This window comes from Peromyscus maniculatus, chromosome 2, assembly GCF_049852395.1.
Source record: "Peromyscus maniculatus bairdii isolate BWxNUB_F1_BW_parent chromosome 2, HU_Pman_BW_mat_3.1, whole genome shotgun sequence".
Taxonomy (NCBI): Eukaryota; Metazoa; Chordata; class Mammalia; order Rodentia; family Cricetidae; genus Peromyscus; species Peromyscus maniculatus.
This window is the reverse complement of record NC_134853.1, coordinates 156990852-157009896: the sequence shown is the minus strand read 5'-3', so window position 1 is coordinate 157009896 and position 19045 is coordinate 156990852. Positions and strand designations below refer to the sequence as shown.

At 50.7% G+C, this 19045-nt stretch overlaps 1 protein-coding gene across 1 annotated transcript; it reads left to right on the top strand.

The window, feature by feature from the left end:
* The first annotated feature begins 467 nt into the window (after window positions 1-467).
* On the top strand, window positions 468-18848 carry Pink1 (PTEN induced kinase 1). Its single transcript, XM_006980888.4, has 8 exons — window positions 468-928; window positions 8394-8669; window positions 9414-9514; window positions 11379-11561; window positions 11984-12147; window positions 13921-14048; window positions 14507-14743; window positions 17279-18848. The coding sequence occupies exons 1-8, from the start codon at window positions 542-544 to the stop codon at window positions 17534-17536; spliced, it is 1734 nt and encodes a 577-aa protein (XP_006980950.1). The 5' UTR covers window positions 468-541; the 3' UTR covers window positions 17537-18848.
* Window positions 18849-19045: the final 197 nt, after the last annotated feature.

Sequence of the window (19045 nt, the reverse complement as noted above, 5' to 3'; positions counted from 1 at the left end):
ATACATTGTGGCTTTTGGTCAAGATTTGCCTCCGAGTCCTAAGAAGTTCTGGAACCTGCGACCTGTACAGGAGCATGAGAGCACTTTGGGGGCGGAGGAGAAGAGACAAGGCCCTCAACAGCCAGTGCAGCTTGAACTTCAACCTCGGCTCTAATACCTGCATGCAATCTGGAAACACAGCACTCTTTTATCTACAAAATTGGCACTCTTCTATCATTGGTGGGGAAATTAAATCAGTTTAAAGGTGTAAGTGGCCCGGGATCGGTGACTGATAACAAATATTAGTTTACCGGCTCAATTTCTCCTCTTAACCAGGGCCGGTGAAGTTGTTTTGCAACCGGTCCATCAGGGTTCAAAGTGCAAACCAGCCAGACTAGGAGATGAGCGGACAGCGCCCTCGTGCACGGAGCAGGGGAACTGCCGCGGCCCCGCCCCCCACACCCCCGCGCCTGCGCATAGGCTCCGCCCCCGAAGTTTGTTGTTGTCCCCGGCCTCCCGGACGATTGTGGCGGTGGCAGTGGGATCGGGTCTCCGCGCCACCATGGCGGTGCGACAGGCGCTGGGCCGAGGCCTGCAACTGGGTCGGGCGCTGCTGCTGCGCTTCGCGGCCAAGCCCGGCCCGGTCTCGGGCTTGGGGAAGCCTGGCCCAGCGGCAGCCTGGGGCCGCGGAGAGCGCCCGGGCCGGGCCGCAGGCCCCAGAGCACAGCCAGGCCCGCTCGGGCTCCCCCTTCCCGACCGCTACCGCTTCTTCCGCCAGTCGGTGGCTGGGCTGGCGGCGCGGATCCAGCGGCAGTTCGCGGTGCGGGCCCGGGGCGGCGCGGGCCCTTGCGGCCGAGCCGTCTTCCTGGCCTTCGGGCTGGGGCTGGGGCTGATCGAGGAGAAGCAGGCGGAGGGTCGGCGGGCCGCCTCGGCCTGTCAGGAGATCCAGGTGAGCGCAGCGGTGGGCGGGCAGCCCCGGGCCGGGAGTTGAGACTTTAGGCCAGACGGGGCGGGGAGAGGGCGGAGCCTGGCCGGGAGGGGGCGGGGTTAGGAAAGTGGTCGGGAGTGGGGCTGGGCCGGGGGCGGGCCCTGAGTCCTGGGAGGCGGAGCCATGACTGAAGTGGCGCTATGGCGAAGGCGAGGCTAGGGTCAGGGGCTAGAATCCGGCAAGGACCTGGGGCCAGAGAGGGAGAGGCTACAGTTAGAACCACAGCTGGAAGCGGGGGTGTGGAGGCCCCACGAGTCTGGAGGAAATAGGGAACGCTGGTTTAGGGCGGAGGCGTGGCTAGGAGTAGGTCTGGAAAGTGGTTCCAGAACCATTAAGTTTGCGCCCGCTGACTGGGGGCGGGCACAGAACCAGGGAGGCATCAGGGGTTGTGGAGTCAGGCTCTGAGCCTTAGTGTAGGCGGGTCTGAGGTTGAACCACAAATCTGAGATAGGGCGTGGTAGGAGATAGGGCGTGGGCATTGGGAAGGGCAGGGCCCTGAGCCGTGATTGGGCAATTTCAAGGGGTGGGGTACTCGTGGCATCTTAGTTATGTGTCTAGGAGCATATCACGAGGGCATACCTAGACCTGGTAGTGGGTCAAGGGATAAGATTAAGGTCTATCTTTGACTGAAGTGTAAGTTGGAAATCATCAATTAAGTCGGACTTACTTCCAGTTACTGATGGCCTCATATGCCAGCACTTTGCATTTCTTTTTACAGTGTGTTTTAGAAGAGGTATTGCTAATTATTAGTTCCTGTTACATTATGGCAAGTGGCTTTGAGTAAATTTGTTTTTCTTTTCTTTTGGGGCTTGTGGGGGGTGGAGGGCAGCTCTGATTTGTATATGTAGCCCAGGTTGGCCTTGAACTTCTGACCTTCCTATCTCCATCTCCCAAGTGCTGGGATTATTGGCATGTGCCACTATGCTTTGTATACATTTTCTAAACATCATAACACTCTTATCCCTTGATGTAGCTGTCATGGAGGACACACATTCAAGAAAGGTGAGATGACTTACTCAAAATCACACTGCCCAAAGTCTACCCTCTCAACGCCTGTGCCCCCTGCTGAGCCAGAGTGCCGCTCCAGTTAGCCAAACAATGGGTGAGAGGCTGAGCAGAAACTACAGAGAGGCCTGGGAGAACACAACGCGCATCTAATGTTTTAGTGAACCCGAGCGGGGTTATCACTGGATACGTGGGAGTTCTTCAGCCTTTTAAATTCTTAAAATAGCACAGCGACCTTTCTTTCTACTCCCAAAGTCTTCTAGTCAAGGTCACCCAGACAAACAAAACCAATGGGATGTGTATATTTAGAGATGGGGACTTTATTTTGAGGACTTGGCTCATGCTGGGCTGGCAGATCTAAATCCCGCAGGCAGGCCCAGGGAAGGGCTGGCTGTGCAGTTCACGTCTTCAGGTTGACAGCTGCAGAACTCAGCCTTCTTCTGGGAGGCCAGCCTTTCTCCTGGGGTTTGGAACCACTTGCTGAGTGAGCGTAGCCCCTGAATCTTACAAGGTCGGGCTGAGGGGCAGAGGATAAACCACGATGCTCAAAGATATCGATCAAGGAAAGACCAAGCAAGCATTTCCTCTATCTACTTCCCGTTTCTAATACTGGGATCATATTCCTGTGTCTTACGTAGCTTCACAGCAAGACCCTGTCCCAAGCAAGCAAGCGAACAAATAGAGGTGTGAGCACAGGGGACAAGGAAGCATGGCCATTTGACAGGTGCATGTTAAAATGAGATGAGGTACCCGTGCACACTTACTAGAACAGCTAAAAATCCAAATAAGGACAATAGCAGGTGTGGTGAGGGTGGGAAATGGGATCCCTCATGCCTTACTGGTGGCTGTCGAAAATGAAAAGCAACACAAAATTAAATATGTGTTTACCACACCAGTCTGTCATTACAATCACCAGCATCTACTGGGGAAACAAACATTCACCCAAAAACCTGTGTGCTGCAGTTGCTTTGGGAAATGGTAACCCTAACCCTAACCCTCCAAAGAGTTAAAAACAGAATCACTCCGTCTAGTGATTCCACTTCTCCACAGATACTTGACATGATGGGAAGGGTGAGCAGACCTCTGCACACTCAAGCTCAAGGCTGCTTATTTACAGTAGCCACGGGGTAGAAGTGACCCTGGTGTCCCTCAGTGCATGAATGCATAACCCTGCCTGGCAAAGCTCTAGGACAAGCCTCAGGTGACCACAGGGAATGGGTCCTAGGCCCCATTCAGAATCAAAATCCACAGATACCAGTTCATGTCCCTTCGGTAAGATGGTGCCGGGGGCAGTGGAAGTATACAGCAGGTGACAAAGAGTGGTGTGTACACACAATATAGGATATTACTCAGCCTTTGAACGGGAAGAAAATTCTGGAACCTGCTACAAGTGGATGAACCTTGAAGACAGTATATGGTTCCGGTCTAAAAGCCAGGCTTGTAAAGGTTCACAGTCAGAGGGGAGGGAGAATGGAGTGTAGTTGTATAGTAAGGATAGAGTTTCCGTTTTGCAGGATGAATAATGTTCTGCAGATGAATGGCAACAGTGGTTGTTTAGCAACATGAACATTCTTAACACTGCAGAGCTGTCCATTTAAAATGCTTAAAATTTATGTTCTATATATTTGACAATTTATGCTGGGCATAGAGGCCCATACCTCTACTCTGAGCACTTGTGGAGGCACACATAGGCCGATCTCTGAGTTTAAGGAGAGCCTGGTTTTCATAGCAAGTTCCAGGCTAGCCAGGGATATATGTAATGAGACCCTATCACTAAAGAAAAGAATTTCACAATTTAAATATAAGTCTACTTAGTGCTGTATATAAATGATGGTAGCAAAAGTATTATTATTATTATTATTATTATTATTATTATTATTTTGGTTTTTCGAGACAGGGTTTCTCTGTGTAGTTTTGGTGCCTGTCCTGGATCTTGTTCTGTAGACCAGGCTGGCCTTGAACTCACAGAGATCCGCCTGGCTCTGCCTCCCGAGGTGCTGGGATTAAAGGCGTGAGCTACCACCATCTGGCGCAAACAGGCGCAAACTTATTTATAATACTACAAACAAAACAAATATCCATCCATGCATGAAGAGTAACACAAGCCATGGTATATCCATAATAAAATATTCCTCAGCAGTAACAAGCAGTTGGTAGAGGTAGGGACCTAAATGTACCTTGGGGCCGTGGCTTAGCATGGAAACCTGGGCTCGGAAAACTACACACTGGACGATTCCATTTCTAACTCTCTTGGCACGAGGTAACTGTGGTGGGAAAACTGACCAGGGAAGCCGGAGACAGGGGAGGTGACGGCAGTAGAGATGGTGGGAGAGCCAAGGGGCCATGTGGCCATGGAGCAGCCCTGAGGCCATGGAGCAGCCCTGAGGCTGTGGAGCAGCCCTGAGGCCGTGGAGCAGCCCTGTGGCCACAGAGCAGTCCTGCATGTGGACTGGGCGGTGATCACATGAATCCACATGAAGTAAGATTGTGTGGGGCTGCACACACACGCACACACACACACACACACACACACACGTTCAAATTTTTTAATGTAGTGACAGTAGTGAACTGTGGACCTGTGTCAGTGTGATAATTGTGCTACCACTGTATAGGTGTTGCCATTGGGAAAGCTGGGAAAAGGGTACAAGGGACATTTTGTGCTATTTTTGCAACTTCCTGTGAGAGTAATTACTTCAAAATAAAAAGTTAAAAATATCTTGTTCTCAAACCCTGGTTGATGGGGATTACTCTGCAGATATCTCCCCGCCTTCTGGGGTTTATGACGCAGATGGCAAGGGAACACCCATTTCCATGTATTAAACAGTGAGAAGCTTCAATTCAATGTGTTGTAGCTTCTTGGTGCCTTGGAACTGCAGAAGGCATGTGTGACAGGCTGGTCCCCAGGGCTGGTTATGGAGGAAGGACAGCCCAAGCTGGGCTTGAGTAGATAGGGGTGTGCTGGGCACAGCAAAATGCATATGGGGGTCTGGGGGAGAGTTCATGAAGGAACTCAGAAAGGCAGCTGCAGTAAGTACAGAGAGACACGCAGAGCTGGGGTGTAGGTCCCATTCAGATATCAAAATTCACAGATACCAGTCCATGTCCCTTCGATAAGATGGTGCCAGAGGCCGTGGAAGTATACAGCAGGTGACAACTAGTGTTCAACAGGTCGACCCGCCAGACGAATAACTTTCTGATGGGGAACCCAACCTGTCAAGGCCCTGGGGTCACTGACTGTAAATAACCGGTTGCTCTTGTCTGTAATTTTCTCGTGTGCCACTACATTTCTTCCCTAAAAACTGCTATGGGTGTCTTCCCACTGCTTGTGTATTTATCTTGTGAAAATATTCCATCTATTGGGCACATATGTAGCTGTGGATGGTCAGGAAGAAGATTTCTGCTTAATCTGTATAATTCTGATTAATAGAAATAATACTAGAATATTTTTTATAACTGACACAGGAAAGTAACAGTATTCAAGTCACAAAGACATCTAATTTTAGACTTCAGAACAAATTTAAAACAGACTAGCTGCCCCTGCAGAGAGTACACAGGGACAGATTCTCAGGTGTTTATTGCTGAGTCAAGGTCAGACTTGAAGCAACTTTGGTAGACATAGTCCTCTGTAGTAATTGACTTTCTGCATGTACTCCCAGCCTCAGTTTATGTTACAGGACTCAGGTTCAGCCAACTGTCACTGTTAAGTCCTGAATTTCAATGTCACTTTCTGTCTGGGAAAGAGCTACATGCATGGCCAAGTGTTACTTGCTGGCTGGTCAGTGTGACCTCCCTAGCCTGAGAAAAATGGTGACTAATCATGTGCTATGAGAATGGGTTGGACCCTGAAAATGTAAGTATAATTGTCCAGAGTTTGGCTGTGATAACGGCTGTGTAGAGCTAGGTAGAGAGCTACTGTGTAAAGAGCTGGGCAGAGGGTGTGTGTGGGTGTGTGGGTGTGTGCTGAGAGAGCAGGAGGTGTGTGCAGAGACAGCTGGGTAAAAGATGAGTAGCTATGTAGAAGAGAGGGCTTGTGTAGCTATATAGAAAAGAGATATAGGGGAGTGTGTGTGTGTGTAGAGGAGAGGGGGAGAGGGAGGGAGAGAGGGAGTGAATGAATGAGTAAAGAGTGAGTGAATGATCTAGTAGTGTGGGAAGGAATGTAGCAGAGTAGAGAGAAGAATTGTATATAGAAGAGAGATGTGGAGCTATGTAAAAAGGATTTAACTATGTATAGAAATATGTGGTTCTGAGGAGAGAGATTTATGTATGTAAAGAGAGATCTATAGCTTTATGTTAAGACTGTAGCTGTGTAGAGATAGAGATAGATTTTCAGAAAGAGATTTCTTTTTTTTTTTTTAAAGATTTATTTATTTATTATGTATACAGTGTTCTGTCTGCACATATCCCTGCAGGCCAGAAGAGGGCATCAGATCTCACTACAGATGGTTGTGAGCCACCATGTGGTTGCTGGGAATTGAACTCAGGACCTCTGGAAGAACAGCCAGTGCTCTTAACCGCTGAGCCATCTCTCCAGCCTGAGATTTCTTAAGATGAAGTAAAAGAGAAAGTTATCATCAGAGAGCATGTGTTTCCTTATTTTCCCCTCAGATAGAAAAAGTCTAGTCCTCAGATAGATAAGAACTTTGTACGGTTTTGTATGGACCTATGTGTACCTCCTGTGTGCTGTAAATCATCTCTACATCACTGACAGTGCCTGATGTGGTGTTACAAGGACCTGAACAAATGCCATGTGAAGAGCAGCTTACTGGGTTGTTCATAGAATAGTTGCAAGGAAAAAAAATGTACATATAAATTACATATTTGGAGCTGTGGTGGTGCATACCTTTTCATTCCAACACCCAGGAGGCAGAGGCAGGTGGATCTCTGTGAAGTGGAGGCCAGCCTGGTCCACAGAGTGAGTTCCAGGACAGCCAGGGCTACACAGAGAAACCTGTCTCTGAAAACCAAACAACAAAGACAACATAAAAACAAGGTCTCACTCTATGGCCATAGACAGATGGTTCTCTCCTGCCCACCAGTTCCCAAATAACCACTCAGAGGCTTAACATTACTTATAATGCTCAGCCAGTAGTTGTGGCTTACTACTAACTTGCTCTTACACTTAAACTAACCCATTATTCTTATCTATGCTTAGCCACATGGCTTGGTACCTTTTCTCAGTACAACATTCTCATCTTGCTTCCTCTGCATCTGGCTGGTGACTTCTGACTCTGCCCTTCCTCTTCCCAGCATTCTTAGTTTGGTTGCCCCTCTGTGGTGATATATTGTGTAACCTAATACATTTGCCTGAAGATTAGAGAACAGAACAAGCCACTAGATTAAACAAAGAAGCCAGGCAGTGGTGGCACACAGCTTTAATCCTAGCACTCAGGAGGCAGAGATCAGTCTGGATCTCTGAGAAGCCACCCTGGACTACATGAGATTAACTCAGTCTAGGAGAGAAACAGAGCCAGGCAGTGGTGGCACACACCTTCAATCCCAGTACTTGGGAATCACATGCCTTTAATCCCAGCACTAGGAAAGTTGAGGCAGGAAATGATATGGGTGGGCAGAGAAAGGTATATAAGGCATGAGGAGACAGGAACTAAATAAAGCCTTTTCAGTGGAGGAAGCTCATTCAGCTAGAGGCCTATCAGCTGAGGCTTTTTCAGGCTGAGGAATTGGTGAGGCAAATTTTGGTGGTGGCTGTGGCTTGTTCCTTTGTCTCTCCAATCTTTCAGCATTTACCCCAATATCTGGCCCTGGGTTTTTTTATTAAGACCATTTAGGAATTCGTGTTACACCCCACCTATACTTCCTGCCTAGCTGCTAGCCAATCAACATTTTATTAAGCCAATTCAAGTGACAGATCTTTACAGTGTACAAGAGAATTGTTCCACAGCAATATGGCTCAGGCTCAGACTCATGATCCTCCTGAGTGCTGGGATTAGAGGTGTGCACCAGCATTTTGGACTGCACTTACAATTTTTTTTTTTGAGACAAGTTTTCTCTGTGTAGTCCTGGCTGTCCTGGATCTCACTCTGTAGACCAGGCTGGCCTCGAACTCACAGAGATCCACCTGCCTCTGCCTTCCAAGTGCTGGGATTAAAAGCATGCACCACCACCTTGGGGCTGCAGTTGCAATTTTAAAAGACTCTTTTCCACCTGCAGTTGGTTGAAGCCACGGATGCAGAGCCTGCACTGGACCATCTCTGGTCACAGCGAAGGGATTTGTGAGAAAGACTGTCCTAGACAATGAGACAGAGGCAGGCTAGCCCGCACCCAGGACAAGCCCACACTTAAAGTCAAGGTGGCAGTCTTGGTGAGGACCCCGCCTCACTGTGCCTCTCCCCGTCTTGTGTTTGCTTTGTGGTGGCCTGACTGGAGCCCCCGGATCACAGCGCCTTCTTTTTCCTCACAGGCAATTTTTACACAGAAAAGCAAGCTGGTGTCTGACCCGCTGGACACGCGATGCTGGCAGGGCTTCCGTCTGGAGGATTACCTGATAGGACAGTCCATCGGCAAGGGCTGCAGCGCTGCTGTGTACGAAGCCACCGTGCCCACACTGCCCCAGCACCTGGAGAAGGCCAAGTGCGTTGGCCTTCTAAGGAAAGGCCCAGATGTCCTCCCAAAGGGAGCAGATGGGGAGCGGGCCCCGGCGTTTCCCTTTGCCATCAAGATGATGTGGAATATCTCGGTAAGGATGGACCTTTCATCTTCTGAGCAGGGACTTCTCAAAGTGTCGATCTTCAGGGACGGGAGAGATTTTCCTAGGCTTTCCATAAGAAGGGCCTGTGGGCTTAGGTGTCCGCTCTCTTACATGGGAGTCGGAGCTGTCTGTGGACACTGTAACGTGTCCACCATCCACCAGGCAGGCGTTCAGGACCGACAATAGATTTGGCTTCTGTCAGACAGGGTTAAGAGTCTGATTTTTTCCCCAGTTCGGATGGTGCCCAGGCTGCTGGTCTGTGGACCACTCTGAGTGGCAGCTCTTTAAACCACGGGTTCTGAGCCGATGGTTATTTCACTTGAGGCCAGCCATATAACCATACTGTCCTCACACCTCCTTCTACGACCGGCTCCCCTGGCCAGGAGGAGCCCTGTGCTTCCCCCAAACCCCAACAAGTTGATCCAAGGCTTACTGCTACCTCCCTGTGGCCAGTTTGAGCTGCTGGTGACTGGAGACACCCCTGATGGTGAGCTCTGAAATCTTGGCCTCTGTTCCTGCCCAGGGCCGCTTGACTACCAAGGGTTCGAGGTGCGGGAAGCATGCTCTAAGTAGCACCTCCCTCCAGACTTGCTGCTTTAGGGAGGTTATTTCGCCTTGACTTTCAGACCAGTTCTAGGTTGCAGATGTCTTGGTTCAGATCCCAGGCAGGGCATGGACTTGACATTCCACGCAGGTCTGTGGACTCACGGGTGCACTGTGGGTATGTTCCAGGCAGGTTCCTCCAGTGAAGCCATCTTAAGCACAATGAGCCAGGAGCTGGTCCCAGCAAGCCGGGTGGCCTTGGATGGAGAGTATGGAGGAGTCACTTACAGGTAAGTACCCCTTTGCCCACCAGAGCAATCACAGGTTCTTTGAAAACAAATGTGTCCCTGTTATCTCCCACACTCAGCACCACGTCTGATGTGCCACACAGTGGATGGTTAGTGAATGATGTCCTAGAAGGATTTTCAATTTGTGGGTAAATTAAGCTTGAGAAAGACTGAAGATCATCTCATCCCAGCAAATGATGCGGATGGTTGATTCACAGAGGAGCAGGAGTGAACAGGCCAGTTCAGAATGCTAGACAATGTCCTCATTCCTGCAAAGCAGTGTGTGGCGCCACCTAGTGGTACACGTGCGCTGTCTCCACAGGTGGAAACACTACTGATGTTGGCCACAAGCCCGATGATGTGCACTCTCTGAAACAGCCCTGACCCTCCGTGGCTTTCGTAGCCGTCTGGCCTTCAGTCTGATTTGCCCGGGTGTCTCTGCTTATACAGTTCCAGTTGGCTCTGCATTCCAGCCCAGGTGTCTGTGCCGAGTAATAGCAGAAGTGCTGCTGGGTTTCCAGAGAAACTCCCCAGAGCCCTCGGGCCATGTCCACGTGGCCTTCGGCAGGGGTCTCGGACTCAGCTCCTTGCTGCTTCTCCCCCTCGTTTCTCATCTTGCCCCTTTGCACCCTCCCACTCCTGAGTCCCACACCATCCCCGGAAGTATGAGCTCGGTCTGCTGTGCTCAGGCCGCTCCCGCACACTGCAGACAGACCTAGTTCAGACACATCCCGCCCCTCTCCCACACTGCCTCAGAGCTCTTATGACACCTGCCAGGGCTGCCAGCCTCCTGCTGAGGTCCTGCGCTCCCTGTCACCAGTGACCCAGGGCCAAGAGCAGTGCTCCGTAGTGCAGGACCCACTCCTGTGACACAGAGGGCCAGGACAAGGACACAGGTGGACTCATCCACAAGGCTCCAGGACAGAGCGGGCATCCTCCCGCACTTGGCCTATCTCTGGGCCCTCCTCCATTCTCCTCTCCGCCCTCAGTGCTGGTGTTTCTTCCCTGTGCCTCTTCTGTTCCTGCAGGCCTTTACTTCCTGTGGCCTTCCTTGTGTGCCCTAAGAAAGCAACCAACCTGCCTGTTCCTCCCCCTGAGCCATTAGGATCTCAGATGAACCGATGAGCACATTGCCTTTGGTTCTAAATGCCTACTCTTGGTCCCGTCAGCTTTGGCTTGAGGGGCAGAGCTGGCACACAGGACGCAGAGCCACCCTGTCCACAATGTTAACCGCTGTGCCTCTGTAGGGCTATGGCTATGGGGCACTCTGTAGGAGTGGACAAGGGCCACCACTGCAGCGGACTGCCTCAGAGGCTGGGTCCCTGTCCTCGGAGAGCTAAAAGAATGCCTCCTGTGCTAGATCTCAAAGCTCCCAGCATCATAGCTGGTGCCTGGTACTCAGTGTGCCAGTAGCAAGTGCTAGTTACATGACTAGTTGTGAGCATCAGCACTGCGGGGTGCTCGCTCTGCTGAGCGTGACTGTCGTGCTTTATGTATCAACCCCTTGTACAGTGCATCACTGTCTCATTCCCCACTGCCCACTGCACCCTGAGCTTAGAGGGGATGAATGGGTGACAAGTTCAAGGACTGAGTGTGGCAGCTCCCAGGGTCTCTTAGCCACCGTGTTCTGTGTTCTGCCATGTGGGATGAAGAGATGAGCCGCAGGGTGGACTAGAGGAGCCCCTGAATGTGAGGAGTCACCCCTGTTGGGTCTTGCCCCACAGCGGGTGCAGTAGCTGGAGGAGGGCAGACCTGCCGTGAGTACTGGTAACTGTGAGTGAATGAGTGCCTCTGTGGCGGCCTTGGCTGTCTTCCCAGCACTCGTCTCTGATGCTGGCCTCGTCTGCTGTCCCATTTGCCTGAACAGACGATCCCGAGGCGGTCCCAAGAAGCTCGCCCCACACCCCAACATCATCCGGGTTCTCCGAGCCTTCACCTCATCTGTACCCCTGCTGCCAGGGGCCCTGGCTGACTACCCTGATGTCCTGCCACCGCGCCTCCACCCAGAAGGCCTGGGCCACAGTCGCACACTCTTCCTCGTAATGAAGAAGTAAGCGGTGGTGTGGGGGGTTGGGGGTAGGGACCCTGAAGCAGCTTCTCCTTTCCCATGGGAGCTGGTCCCTGTCCTTGGAGCACAGAGCTTCTGGGAAGAACAAAGCGTGCAGATGAGGGCTGTGTGTAGGAGAGCTGTTGGAGTGATACAGACATCCCACCTTCCAGAATATACTTCCCACCCAGTGCTCTGGCACATTCATAGCTCCCCTCTCGGTGCCATCTAACTGCAGGGGTGGATCTGAGGAGTTGGGGAGCGGCACTGTCGTGGCTTCCGTGTTCCGGGGTCAGGATGGGAGGGATCTGAAGGGATGCTCAGGAACAAAGAGAGCAGAAGCTCCAGAAGAAGAAAGGCCCGGTCCTAGGAGTGGATGAGGCCGTGGGAATTGGGATGTCCAGACACTCTGTCCTCCCTGCCAGCTACCCCTGCACCCTGCGCCAGTACCTTCAGGAGCACACTCCCAGTCCCCGCCTGGCGACCATGATGACCTTGCAGTTACTGGAGGGCGTGGACCACCTGGTTCAGCAGGGCATTGCCCATCGGGACCTCAAATCTGACAACATACTTGTGGAACTGGACTCAGGTAGGTGCTGGCCATACCCAGAGTGCTCCAGGGAGAACTCAGGGCAAGGGATGGAGACCCTGAGGTCAGGGTATGTGTGTGTACATGTGAGGTACACATGGAGGGGGGGGCAGAGGTTGATACCAGGCCGCTTCTTCCACCGCTCTCCCTTACATTTTTAGACAGGGTCTTTCAGCTTTATGCGGGTGCTGGGATCCAAACTTAGGTCCTCATCACTCATCACTGTAACCACTGAGCCGTCCTCCCAGCTTGAATGTTCTACTCTGTACTATCTTTTTTTTTTAATTTATTTATTCTTATTTTATGTACATTGGTGTTTTACCTACAAATATATCTGGGGGGGTCAGATCTTGGAGTTACAGACGGTTGTTAGTTGCCATGTGGGTGCTGGGAATTGAACCCAGGTCCTCTGGAAGAACAGTCGGTGCTCCCAACCACTGAGCCATCTCTCCAGCCCCAAAAGTCATCATTCTCTCTCTCTCTCTTTTCTTTCTTTCTTTCTTTCTTTCTTTCTTTCTTTCTTTCTTTCTTTCTTTCTTTCTTTCTTTCTTTCTTTCTTTCTTTCTTCCTTCCTTCCTTCCTTCCTTCCTTCCTTCCTTCCTTCCTTCCTTCCTTCCTTCCTTTCTTTCTTTCAAGACGTGGTATTGTTCTGCAAATCCCCAGAGAGGGGATTTTTTTTTTTTGGTTTTTCGAGACAGGGTTTCTCTGTGTAGCTTTGCGCCTTTCCTGGAACTCACTTTGTAGACCAGGCTGGCCTTGAACTCACAGAGATCCGCCTGCGTCTGCCTCCCTGCGTCTGCCTCCCGAGTGCTGGGATTAAAGGCGTGCGCCACCGCCGCCTGGCTACTCTGTACTGTCTTTAGCTTCACCACAAGAGATGACTCCCTCCATCTGATGGGTGAGACAGGCAGCAGCTCTCTCCCAGTTCTCAGGATCCTCTCTGGGGATTTGCAGAACAATATCATTGGTCTTGCAGTTCTCAAGCCAGTGAAAGGAAGGTGGATTCTATCTCAGTGAAAGCTGCCTTCACAAACCCAGCTGCCTCTGTCACTGGCAGCACTCAGATAGGAGCCCCCTGCCTGCCTGGGAATGTTCTAAAGGATTTGGAGGAGCCCAGTGGTTAAGTGCTCTCCTCTCTTCCAGTTGACCTGAGTTCAGTTCCTAGCACCCATGTGCAAGCTCCCAGCTCCTTGTAACTCCAGTTCCAGGAGATCTGATGACCTTTCTGGCCTCCATGGGCACCTTCACACACTTGACAGACATACACTAGACAAAAGTAAAAATGAGGTGTTTTTTTAATTAAATTTAAGATTATTAAATGTGTAACTAAAAAGTGAACTGGCTTTTTCAAGGAACTCTGTGTGAACCCCCTTTATCTCCCAAGATCCATTTATTAGACTTATTGGCATTACAAATTCAAACCTAAGACTCCTAGGGTGTATAGACCCTTGGAGATCATTTAACCAAAGCTGAGGTCCCTTGGTCTCGGGGCATATCTAGTTAACTAGAACTGTTTTCACCTCCCCCTCTTTATCTAGTCCACTGTCTGGGCCTGGGCTTGGGTCCTTGTTTCTGGGTGGCATTCCCATGTACCTGTTGCCAGCCCAACTGTGAGCTCACTCATAAAGACTCCCATCTAGGCCTTGCTGGCCTAGGCTCCTGGACACAGCCTATTAGTCCAGTTCATCCATGTCTTGGTGGCTTTTGGAGGGACCTGGGAGGGACTGTAAGGGCAGGAGTAGACCCTGCTGCTCAGCTCTGCTGCCTCTCCAGACAGCTGCCCCTGGCTGGTGATCTCGGATTTTGGCTGCTGCCTGGCTGACGAGCGCATCGGCCTGCAGTTGCCTTTCACTAGCTGGTATGTGGACCTCGGTGGCAACGGTTCCCTGATGGCCCCTGAGGTGAGTCCTGCTGTGTGTGTGTTCTGCCATTAGTGGGTGTTTCTTAGGTTTTCCTGCCCCACTGCTCTGCTTTAACTAGGCTGACCTGAGGTCCCTGGACGTTTGTCAGCATCAACCAGGCAGCTGTGGTAGATCCCCAGAGCTTGATCCAGTGCATTTAAATTCTGGGTTCCAGCCAGCAGTGGTGGCGCACGCCTTTAATCCCAGCATTTGGGAGGCAGAGGCAGGTGGTAATATCTGTGAGTTTGAGGCCAGCCTGGACTACAGAGCGAGATCCAGGACAGGCGCAAAGCTACACAGAGAAACCCTGTCTCAAAAAATTAATTAATTAATTAATTAATTAATTAATAATAAATTAATTAATTCTGGGTTCCAATTTGATCCCAGGTTAGGGGACATGCATGGACACAAATAGTAGGCCTGCTGGGGCCTGATCTCTCACTGTCTGTTTCCTGCAGGTGTCCACAGCCCTTCCTGGCCCCAGGGCAGTAATTGACTTCAGCAAGGCTGACACCTGGGCTGTGGGGGCCATCGCCTATGAAATCTTTGGGCTTGCCAATCCCTTCTATGGCCAAGGCAGAGCCCACCTTGAGAGCCGCAGCTACCAGGAAGCTCAGCTGCCTGAGATGCCCAAGTCCGTGCCTCCAGATGCAAGACAGCTGGTGAGGTCACTGCTCCAGCGAGAGACCAGCAAGGTGAGGCTGTTCCCTGGCTTTGGACTGTGTGAATGATGGCCCCTTGTTCATGTCTGAGTCAAGTCCAAGTTTAGGCAAGCCCTACAGCATTAAACTCTGTCATATACAGGCAAAGGCCAACTACAGAACAGGTGTAAGAAGAAACAGGAGCAGGAAGCTGGCCAGTGAGCCCTTAATCAGAGTCCTAGCAATGCCTCTTTTGGGCTCCATTTGCTCCCCATTTATGGGCTCAAGCCCAGGGCCACATGAATGTTGGGCAAGCACCATGTCCCCATTCCCTCTGTCCTCTTGGCTTTGGTCATATAAGAAGTTGCTTAGGGGGCTGGAGAGATGGCTTAGAGGTTAAGAGCATTGACTGCTCTTCCAGAGGTCCTGAGTTCAATTCTCAGCAACTACATGGTGGCTCACAACCATCTGTAATGAGATACGGTGTCCTCTTCTGGCCTGCAGACATACATGCAGGCAGAACATTGTATACATAATAAATAAATCTTTAAAAAAAAAAAGAAAAAAGAAGTTGCTTAGAAGGATGGGCTGCAGCACCACTTTGAGATCTTTGGCAGCAGTTAACTCTGCAGCTCACACATGATTGAGCCTGTATGATAATGAATATTCAGAGACAGGTAATGCCTGGGGGCACTCACCAACCTAAGACAGAGCGCCTGTGTGGCCTGGGCAGGCATCTCCATGACGGGTAAGGTGACCTGCTGACGTCCTATGCAACCTAAGTCAGAAGCTCATTTATTAGTAAAAGGGGGACCTGTAAAGCCCTGGCCCCCCGTTTGGGGTAACTGTTCCCTTGCTTGCTGACCTTGATATCCTCCCTATGCTAATTCCCTCCTGGGTTCCACCCTCCTGAATGCTTAAGGGAAGTTCCTTGTCTGTGTATCCTGCATAATGGGTATTAACAGCTTAGATGCAAGATTGTAAAATATCTGTAGCGAACTTCTGCCCTCCAGGGTTCTCCCATTGTGCTGTAAGCCTGTATTTAAGACCTCCTCCCTCCTTCAGTAAACAGCATTCGGCATTTAAAAATTAATTAATTAATTTATTTAATTTAATTTAATTTAAAAAAAAAAAAAAAGATGGGCTGGTGAGATAGCTCAGCAGGTAAAGGTGCTTGCACACCTGACCACCTGAGTTCAATCCCTGGAGCCCACAAGGTGAAGAGAGAGAGCTGACCCCACAAGTTATGCTCTGACCTCCACACGTGCCACACATGCACATCCATACATGTCATACACACCCAACGATAACTAAAAAAAACAAAAAACAACAACAAACAGCCTAGGGCTGGCAGGATGGCCCGGTGGATAAGGGCACTTGCTGCTGAGTCTGATGCCTTGAGTTTAATCCCAGGACCCACACTGTAGAAGAGAACCAGCTCCTTCAGCCCCACCCCAATATAGAAGTAAATGTAATAAACACATTTGAATTTTATTTAAATAAGAGTGGCTTAGGAAGAAAAGGATGTGCTTTTGAGAAATGTGTAACAAAGTTGCCCCACGTGGAGGGAAGCCCTGCCCTCAGACAGGCAGGAGCACTGAGGCCAATCTGCCCGAGCCATAATTGCAACAGGTCTGGCTCAGGTGGCTCCTTAGAAAAGCCCGAGACAGACCTGGCCTCAGCCTGCTGCTCTGCAGCCTGCACACCTCTCCTCACTGTTCACACCCCTCACTGTTCACATCCCTCACTGTTCTCACCCCTCACTGTTCACACCCCTCACTGTTCATAGGCTTCACTGTTCACACCCCTCACTGTTCATAGGCTTCACTGTTCTCACCCCTCACTGTTCACACCCTTCACTGTTCACACCCCTCACTGTTCACACCCCTCACTGTTCATAGGCTTCACTGTTCACACCCCTCACTGTTCATAGGCTTCACTGTTCTCACCCCTCACTGTTCACACCCTTCACTGTTCACACCCCTCACTGTTCACACCCCTCACTGTTCACACCCCTCACTGTTCACACCCTTCACTGTTCACACCCCTCACAGTTCAGACTTCACTGTTCTCACTCCTCACTGTTCACACCCTTCACTGTTCACACCCCTCACTGTTCACAGGCCTCACTGTTCACACCCCTCACTGTTCTCACCCCTCACTGTTCACAGGCCTCACTGTTCACACCCTCCACTGTTCAGACTTCACTGTTCTCACCCCTCACTGTTCATACCCTTCACTGTTCAGACTTCACTGTTCTCACCTCTCACTGTTCACACCCCTCACTGTTCACAGTTGCTCCTCACAGCAGCTGCTCAGTGTTAGCTCAGCAACCACACCAGGTAAGGCCTCTTGTACCAGTGCTAGAACCCAGACATGTGGGTTCCCTCCATGACAAAGGTGTCCCAGCAGAGCTGACACAAGCAAGGGTCTGTGCTGTTAGGGAGCAGCTGATGGTAGAGGGTGGAGGAAGGACGGAACTGGGCAGGTCTGAAATGACACCACCCCACCCCCCACCCCACCCCCGCAGCACAGTGCAGACCAAGTGTCTGTTGAAGGCATCCTGACGCACCTTCCATTGCTTTGCAGAGGCCTTCTGCACGTGTGGCTGCAAACGTGCTACACTTGAGCCTCTGGGGCGAGCATCTTCTAGCCCTGAAGAATCTGAAATTGGACAAGATGATTGGCTGGCTCCTCCAGCAATCGGCAGCCACTCTGCTGGCTGACAGGCTGGTGGAGAAGAGCTGCGTGGCAACAAAGCTGCAGATGCTGTTTCTGGCTAACCTGGAGTGTGAGGCGCTCTGCCAGGCGGCGCTCCTGCTCCGCTCCTGGAGGGCTGCCCTGTGAAGGCTCTGTGCAGCGCTGTTACTAAAAGACTCGGGGGCATCTATGTTGTCATGTCATGATGGTGTGTGAAGGCCGAAGGAGGTGGCTTGGCTGGGCGGGTGGGAGTCAGGGGACAAATGGAAGTGGAGGGGCTGGTCAGCCAAAGAGGAGGCCTGCGGTTCAGCAAATTGAAAGAACGACCTCAAACAGTTGAGGCTGTAGACATTCAGTGGCTGTGCGGGTTTGAATAAATCCTGTGGTCCATCCCACTGAAGTTCTCCCATAGAATCAGGAGTTGGCAAGCTGTAGAAAGCCAGACAGGAAGTTAAGTAGTGCAGTGACTCACCTGTCACCGAGGCAAAAGTATAAACAAACAGTGTAGCAGGATCAGCACTGAAATTTGGCTGTCAGTAAATTCTTCATTTTTTTCCAACCACTTAGAAATGCAAAAAACTGGCAGGGTAGTGGGGTGCGCACGCCTTTAATCCCAGCACTCAGGAGGCAGAGGCAGGTGTATCTCTAAGTTTGAGGCCAGCCTGGGCTACAGAGCGAGTTCCAGGACAGCCAGGGCTACACAGAGAAATCTTGTCTCAAAAAACAAAAACAAAAACAAAAAAAGAAAGAAATGCCAAAGCCCATGTTTAGTTATGACAGGCCAGCATGGCTCACAGACACATTTCCCAATCCCTAGGCTAGACGCATTCACAACACCTAATTCTTAAGAAATGCTCACTGATCACTAAAGACAAAGTGTCTGTGCTAAAGACAATGTGAGGCTGAGCCCTGTGCACACACTAGAAGTAGTATGTTCTCCCCACCAGGGAAAACCCCTCAGTGCCACTGCTGACCAGAAAGCACTTCCTGCCCTTGTCTGTCCTCAGTACACAAACAGATGTGATGTAGACAAGGATGGGCCTGGGAGGGAGGGGGTTAGACCTGCACTCCATCACCAAGATCCAAGACAAGGCGGTGGGCGGCAGTTTGTAGTATCGGTCCTCAGTGCCAGGAATGGGCTATTTGACAGAGGTGGCCAGGGTGTTGCTTGGGACATGCTGCCTAGGCTGTGAGCAACTTATGTGCAGGACATGTTGTGTTCAGAGATCAGCAGGAAAAACCGTCCTTTAATGGCAGGGGTGTCTGCCAGGCTGGTCCAAGGAACGCCTGGAAATGTGTTCCTTAGCGACCCCCAGTTGTGTCTGGATTTACCTAGCACAGCAGAACCGGTCAGTGCAGCAGGAGCTAACAGTGCAGCACATTAGCTGGATGGTTGCTTGGCCAGCACGCCTCACAGGAGCTGGAAACTATTAAACGCAAATCCACGTGCAGAGTATAATGTGCTGAGCAGAGTTTCTGGCTTGTAGAACGATTCTTCTACCCCAACAGAGAGGAAGAGTTCACATACAGTTTAATATGTGCTTGACAAGAACATGGGTGGAGCCTGAAGCCAGTGAACATAACTCAAGCTCTTTTTTATTTATTTTATTTTATTTTATGCTTATTGGTGTTTTGCCTGAACCTATGATGCACCAC

What these genes read in the sequence shown, in the direction of transcription:
- Pink1 (XM_006980888.4), top strand. Translation starts at nt 542, where the DNA reads ATGGCGGTGCGACAGGCGCTGGGCCGAGGCCTGCAACTGGGTCGGGCG. An exon ending in CGGCCTGTCAGGAGATCCAG is followed by an intron (nt 929 to 8,393) that starts GTGAGCGCAGCG and finishes TTTTCCTCACAG; the next exon opens with GCAATTTTTACACAGAAAAG. An exon ending in GTTCCCTGATGGCCCCTGAG is followed by an intron (nt 14,049 to 14,506) that starts GTGAGTCCTGCT and finishes TGTTTCCTGCAG; the next exon opens with GTGTCCACAGCCCTTCCTGG.